This window comes from Geospiza fortis, unplaced genomic scaffold, assembly GCF_000277835.1.
Source record: "Geospiza fortis unplaced genomic scaffold, GeoFor_1.0 scaffold285, whole genome shotgun sequence".
In the NCBI taxonomy this organism is placed as follows: Eukaryota; Metazoa; Chordata; class Aves; order Passeriformes; family Thraupidae; genus Geospiza; species Geospiza fortis.
The window spans coordinates 1,916,096-1,923,711 of NW_005054403.1; the positions used below are offsets into that span (position 1 = coordinate 1,916,096).

General features: G+C 45.6%; 1 protein-coding gene across 1 annotated transcript in view; it reads right to left on the minus strand.

The window, feature by feature from the left end:
* The window catches only part of GRPR (gastrin releasing peptide receptor), a 21,418-nt gene extending 16,401 nt beyond the window's left edge, over positions 1-5,017 (minus strand). The window contains exon 1 of the mRNA XM_005426159.2: positions 4,138-5,017. Within this exon, the coding sequence (XP_005426216.1) occupies positions 4,138-4,556 (419 nt within the window). The 5' untranslated portion in view covers positions 4,557-5,017. The remainder of the gene's footprint in view (positions 1-4,137) is intronic.
* Between the last annotated feature and the right edge of the window lie 2,599 nt (positions 5,018-7,616).

Genomic DNA, 7,616 nt, shown 5'->3' on the forward strand with positions numbered 1-7,616 from the left:
TGCAGCTTTCCTCCATCCACCTCTGCACCAAGGCACTAAGGTCAACATTTCCAAAGCCAACATCCTCATTTCAGGCATCCCACATGAGTGCAACCCTGCTGTCTGCAGCTGGTTTTACCACTGTAAGCCACCTAATCTCCCGTGTAATGTCACTGCACATGTCTCAGCACGCTTTCATCCCACCACGGACTGCAGGCAGCCCCGGCTGGCAGGCATGCTGCAGCTTCCCAGTGCTAGAATCCACGTAATCCAAGGTGCTTAAAGTAAAGATGCTGCTTGTAAACTCCAATTACATTTTACATTACTCTGCTGTGTGCTTGCAAAACCAGCATTGCTTCAGGAAGGTTTCGCTGCATGAGCACCAGGGCATTTCGATCTTTTGCGACGCCAGCCTAACAGGGAGGAACTATGATCAATGCTTGACAGCCTGGCTAATTCAAATGCAAATGTACATACCCTGTCAGTCACGGGAGAAAGCCAATTAAATAAAGACATCTCCCATGACATGGGCAATTAAATAGTTGCTTTTCCTCTTGCTGTGCAAAGATTTTCCTTAATTTCCTGTCCCTTGCTGAGACAGCCTTGGCTGTTCTGCCTGGGCTAGAAGCTCAGGTGTCACTGCTCTCACGGCTGCCTCTGCACCGCTTATCCTTGCACTGAGGAGGAGGTGAAGGAGGAGGAGGAGGGCAGAACTCAAAGTCCCGTTTTTTGTGTGATAAGCTGAGCAGTAGCTGAAGAAACCGCTGGCTCAACAGTGCAGAGCAGCGGGGCAGATAGCTGTCCTTCCCCTACCAACCTCATTTACAGTTTCTAAAACACACAAACATCATGCACACACATGGGCTGCTTGTTTCCTCGCTCTTGTATACTCAGCATTGGCGCCTTATCACTCATGGAAGGTGGCTGGAAGCACAGCACACGCCTTAACCCTCTCCTGGCTGCTCTGAAAATTTGACACACTTGCAGGAAAACAGGTGTCTCCTGACAGCTTCCACTGCTCCTGCAAATGCAGCCAGACAGATGCAAGCACTGTGCAGACAGTGGAGTGGTCCCAGAGGAAATACATTTATAATACTGTTAACTTTGTTTTGCCCTTTCTTATATATTTTCTGAAATAACAATGAAATCTGAAGGAAATCTCATGATTGTACACAGACCCATCCTAAGCACCTAGGGATGCTCTGGCTGTCCCTTGCTGCTCAAACCTGGGCAAGCATGCTCAGCTGTGTCCATATGTGCCCAGAGCACTTGCAAGCTGGGAGGCTCCCACTGCAGGAAAAGTTGATGTCAGCAATTTGTCCCTCTGTTTCTCCTTGAGAAATGTGCAAGTGAACCATCAATCCTCTGGACAACCTTTCATTCTGGTGGGTCAAACCACTGAGCAGCTTTAGGCGCTCTGTGCTGGCACTCAGCCAAGTGTTTGCAGTCATTGGCAGATGAGAGTTTCCTAACACAGGGCAAAGTGGAAATGGAAATAATCAAAGTATACCTCAGGAAGGCATATACTGATGCACTGATGATGTGAGTGCAAAAACCTACTAAAACTGGGCCCCTTGTTTTCAGAAGGTGATCCAACACATCCGGGACAATTTCTGCCATTGTTATAATGCACAATAAGTGTCTCACACTCTTACATACTCTCTCTGTCCATCACACCTACCCACTGCTTTTCACCTTGTGTTTCAATGCTCATGTCTCTGGAAACGGCCCTCTTGTATCACACTCCAATGCTTTTCTCTACACATCAGAATTCTGCTCCCTGTGATGTCTATCAGGTATCACCATGATATGTTCAGTAATGCCAGCAGTTGTTTCCATGTTTGCTTTTGTCAATGGAAGGATGCTGAAACCAAGAGGGTTTTATGATAACTTTTTGCAGATGATGAATTATAGACAAAAGGTCTGTAGTACACTGACAAGTCTCCCTTTCCTTGGAGACAGTGCCATGTAATGCTATTCAGAGCAGGAGGTTTAGGGGGCTTTTCTCTTACATGGCCTATGGATTGATTAGTGAGAAGAGGGACATTCACACGCCTCATGTGAGCATCTCAGGTAGGATTCACCTCACTGAACATTAATCATCTTGCCACCATGCCCCTTTTTTCTGTTTTCCTTCATGCAGTGCCATGTCTGTCATCAGAAATGGGTGTCTGTGAAACCACCCCACATGCCAGGTTCAGCATCTCACCTGCAGGTGTTGGGCTTCCAGACCCTCCACAGCCCCCAGCCAGCATCACCGCACAGGTTCACATTCAACTCACATTTTGGAAGTTTTCCCTTTACATTTTAAGGTTATTTCCCTAATGATTCTGACATGATTAACACTGGGGTCTGGAGTTCAGAGTGACAGTTTTAAGGAGCTAGACTAATTGGCTGTGAGCTGACAAAATATAGACTGTATTATTTTGTAACAAAATTAACCCAGCACTGCTGATAATTCATCAAAATAGAAACTTCTGCAAACTCAACAGATAAGGGACATTTGTGTTTCAATGCACAGCATATTAGATTCATAGGCCTAACAAAGTTACAGGTTTCATTATTATCTCCTTCAGCAGTGGACCACAGGTGCATTAGAAGAGGGTAAAATGATCCCTTGGAAATGGAAACATTTGATCATCAGTGCAGCATGATGGTTAACGGGTTCCTGATAAGGCTGAAGTTCGGAACTTGAAGTCACAAAACCCCAAGCTTGGCACAGCTGCTGTTTTCTGTTCTGTTCTATCACTTCAGGCAAAAAGTGCTATTGATGTGCTTCTCAGTAAAAGCATTTGCAATGTTTACTTTATGCAGCAAGTGATCAGATAGCAATAAATATCTCTAATATAATCTTCTTTACAATGCATTTTTGTTTTCCTTACACCCCTTAAAACACATTACAGCTTTAGAAAGATGTATTTTCCTTAAGAGATACTTATTGTTTTCTCAACATTTTCTTCAGAGCGGTCAGAGGAGATCCAGACACCACATCAAGCACCATATCAAACTCAGGAGCAAAAGTGCATGTGGTCTTTCACTAGTGCAGGTTTTTTCTACCTTCACAGCACTTTTAAAAGCATACTGCTTTAAGACTTTTATCTACACATAGGCCTGTTTGTCATCTGCTGCTGGGACAGACAGTGCTATTTTTATATATCCCAACACAGAGGAGAGGACAAACATATTGACCATTCTGTCTCTGAAACACCAAGGAGCTCCTGCTTTAATTGAGACTGTAAAAAGTATATTGAAATATGTGTGTGAACTACACTAAAATGTGAACAAAAGTAGTCTGATGTTTTAAAGCAGCTTAGCAAGGGACAGTGGCATGCAAGAGACTATCCAAAGCAAACCTAGTTTCACTTATTTGTGAGCAAGGATACAATCCCCATGTCTTTTTTGATCACAACAAAACTGAAATAATTTTTCACTCAGTACTTCTGTGTCACTTCAGCATGGTAACAACGTGTTCCTTAATCTCTCTTGGAAGCATTCAGAAAATAAACCAACATATTTACTGCACATTATTTTTTACTAAACATTATTGGAAACTGAAGTTTCTGAACCAAAAACACAGATCAGTTTTGACTGGATAAGGGGCAAACTGTTTAATCAAGGGAAATACACTGGCTGTGGCAACTGCGATTCCTGGCTTCAGGCAAGCTCATTTGAATATTTGAAAAATATTTTATGAAATATTGTCTCACATATTATTAACTTTAAGGAAGCAAGCCACTAGAAAGAATTGATTCTCATTGCACTTTAAATTGCTGCTCCGGAGCCTTCACACTTCATGAAGTATGGATCAATTATATTTTTGGCAAATGTGAACATGCTATCTTTTAGCAGAGCTTCATTAATGGCATTTTCTTTCTCTGGTTTTTAGCTTTAGCTTGATCTGCTCTTGTCCCTCTTTGAATTAATGTAGACTATTAGCTAAATTGCACAAACATTTAGTTCAGAAAAAGTATCCTGTGTTCAGTATGCATCCTCCTCAAGCTGTATGCTAATATTCATCAGAAATCACCTGAGGTGGTTCTTCTTCCCTCATCACATTAAAAAGAAACATTTTACCCGAAAATACAAATTTATAATTGTGCATTTTATGGAGTCATAATTATGCAGGCTTCTTTTCAAGGCAACAGCAGCCAAGCTTACCTGTCAGCTGAGAGAGCAGTGAGAGTAAAGACTGACACCCCTACAGAGGTGAGCTGTATGAAGGGGATAAGTTTGCATCCAGTTCTGCCAAACAGCCACTCATCAGCAAGGTACCTGCTGGCATCCACAGGCACACAAGTCACTAAAAGCAGCAGGTCTCCCAGAGCCAAACTGGAAATGAACAAATTAGGGACATTTCTCATGGATTTCACAGTACAGAAGATCTTAATCAAAGTGATATTGCCAATAAGGCCTATCAGAATGATGATCCCATAGATAGTGGGGATGGCGTAGAGGAACGCTGGGTAAAACCAGTCTTCCCCCAGGAGGGAGAAGTTTGCACTCTGGTTCACAGAGATGTTATAGAAAATGAAGTTCTCTGTTTCTAGGTCTAGCAGAAGGCACTCTCCAGATGCCATCGTCCTACTTTGCTCTTCTCAGAAAACAGCTTTCTTCTTTGAAAGTCCTCAAATTAATTTCTTGCTTTAATTTTGCTGCTCCTTGTGGCTTTAAACAGCCAGAAGAGTTTAAAAGTCATATCACTTTGTGACACATCTTGTCAATAACCCAACCAAAAAGCACCTGCAGCTTGCTCCACAGTCCTGTTTCCATAAGGTGAAAGTAGAACCTGTTTTAGCATCGTTTGAATTGTGAAACTTGCCTTTTCCTCCTCGACTTCTCTTGCTGTTAAGTATTCCTCAGATCTGGAAGGCCAATTATCAAATTCAAAGACCAGCAAGTGGCAGGCATTTTCTCAAATGGGGCTCGTTAAACTCCCAGCTTCGGCTCTGCCCGGCAGCTCCTAGTCCGAAAGCCGGGAGTTACAGAAAGCAAGAACTTTCGGGAGTTGCTGCCACGCTGCATTGCCAATCTCTCCCGCTTTCGCCGCCTGCCATCGCCAGCCGGATTTAAAGCGAGGGGGGAAAGCGGGGCTCGGCTGGCGGCTGGGATCCTATAGGCAGGATGTTCTGGACGTCAGTCCTTGCGCTGCTTCCCAGGGTGTGCGCGGGCTGCCGGCGGCGCTCCGGGAGCGGCGGGAGCGCGGCCGCCTGCTGGATGCTCCGGGCAGCGCCGCCCTTAACCCTTCAGCTGACAAAATACACATCTGCTCACTCGGGGCTCCTGACGTGCGTCAGCGGCTCGCCACACACTCCTCCCCCACTCAAAAAAACCCAAAATCAAATCTCCCCCCGCAAAAAAACCCAACCCCAAATCTCGCCCCCCCGAAAGAAAACCCACCAAGCCCCCCCAAACAAACTACAAAAAGCCTCAAATCCATCAAAACCAAACAGCCATGCCCCAAACAAAACAAGCAACCAAACAAAACCCAACCCAGGCAATTTCATACTGCAAACAATGTGTTCAGGAAAGCCATCCCACCTTCTTAACTAAAAGCACACCTATTTTTCTTGCACTCCGGTATTCAATTAATCCAGTGAAAGAGAATGATGATATAAAGCCAAATTCATCTTCCCCTCTCCTCCCTAGGCAGGTGAAATTAATAAAGCCAATTAGGATAAAACCCAATATTGTCGTTAAGGTGGGCAAATGAATATCAGCACTGTGAGCCTGAAGTTTTACAGGGAAACCTTGATTCTGCACACTTTTATGTTAATTTTTTAGTTTGGAGGTAACAATGCCAAGAGACAAAGTTCACCATTCTATGCAATAATTTATATTTATGAGGTATCCATCACATTGGCATCCATAGATAATGCATGTCGAGATGAAACAGAAAGAAATTTGCTTGGCTTATAACAGTCTGAAAAAACTCCTTCTTAGAACTGAATTAAGATATAACTATTACTGATGCCTTATTACTTTATAACAGGCTATTTATGAATATATAGGAGGACTTTCTGGACTGCAGACATACATAGTTAATTTGGAAACCAGCCTGCAGAATTAAATGAAGCTGTACTTTAAATTTTCTCTCACAACTGCTAATTTTTTGCAGGCAAAAGAATGTTTCACCAACTGCTAGTGTTACTTGGAAGTGAGAGGGGAGGCAATTCAAAGCAGGCATTAAAGTGTGATCACTGGTTTCTGCATAAAAGAAGCATTTCAGGACACATTCTGGAAAATCTCCAGGGGTTTGAAAGTGGTGTCCCAGGGTGGGATTTGAAGCAGGAGGCTTCAATAGCTGCTTTTCTGCCTCATTCTCGTGACCCGGGTCAGTGTTTTCAGCTGCTTTTCTGCTGTCCACTCTAAGTCAACAAAGGACTTATGTGTACTCTTAACTTTAAGTAGGGCTACTTACATATGTTTTTCAAGCCAAACACACACGGCAGTGCTGTGCTGAGAGCTTGAGAGTGCAGAGGAGAAGTCAAATTTTCCAGTGTTCCTTTCAGACAGAAGCCTGCTTTTAAGAAAAGGCTGGAGGTTACTACAGTTAAAAGCAGAGGACACAGAGCAACTGTGCACATTCTGATCGGGGCACTTCTGCAGGTCAGGGCCAGTTCTGGGCAGGGCTGCCAGGCTGGCTGGGTGCCATTGGCAGGCAATGCCATATTTGGCACAGCAGAGCCAAAGGCACAGAGAGGAACTGTGGAGCTACTGAAGCAGCCCTGCCACACACCATGGTGGGACACCTCTCCAGAATATCCTCAGCATACCCGGGAGCCTGGTGTAGAGGCTGCATGACAAAGGGATGCACCCCTCCTCCCTCCCTCCCCCACACTTTGCCCTCTGAGCATTGGGATAAAGAGGAGAGGACCCTTCTAGAAGTGGAAGCAGCCACGTGGTGTAATCCTGATGGACCCCTGTGCCCAGCAGCCTGGTCAGTAATTGGCAGTGACCTACCCTGAGTAGGAGGTGGGGACTTCTTGTCTCCTTTCCCGTTCAAATTACTCGTTGGCACTGGGATTTGTAAATCCACCACTCAAAGATGTAACATCTCTAGCTTGTAGAGCCTTCCTGTTCTGAGGAGGCTGTAATTTGATCCTAAGACTCCTCCCGTGGGACACCTGATAAAACCCCACGGCCCCAGGTCTGCTCGCTCCCGGCTCTCTGGGCTCTGCTCAGGCTCTTGGGCTTCTGCTCCCCCTGGCACAGGGGGGGAATAAAATGGACTCTCGTGCTACACAAAAAGACTTGTCTCGTCTGTTTTCCCTGCCGCCAGTTGTGGCCTCCCTGGATCGTGATCACATCACTGCTGCCACACGCTGCTACAAATGGTGGAGAATGGTGGGCAGCCAGTGAGGAACTGGACCGGCACCCCTGTGAGTCACCTGCAGACTGATACCCCCTGCGGGACCCCCGTCTTCCATGGAGGTAAAATTCTTACGGGGAGGGGAATTCCCAGTAAGGGCACCAGCATACTGGGACCGAGCAATGGGATGACAGAGACCCGCGAGGACCAGAACCATCTGCACAAAACGCAGCTGCGGGAGCTGGGGCGGCTCAGCAGGACCCTGCGGGAGGAGGACAGCCGCACCCTGAGGCCATGGCAGAGCCCGCGGCGCAGCGGGAGCCCGCGG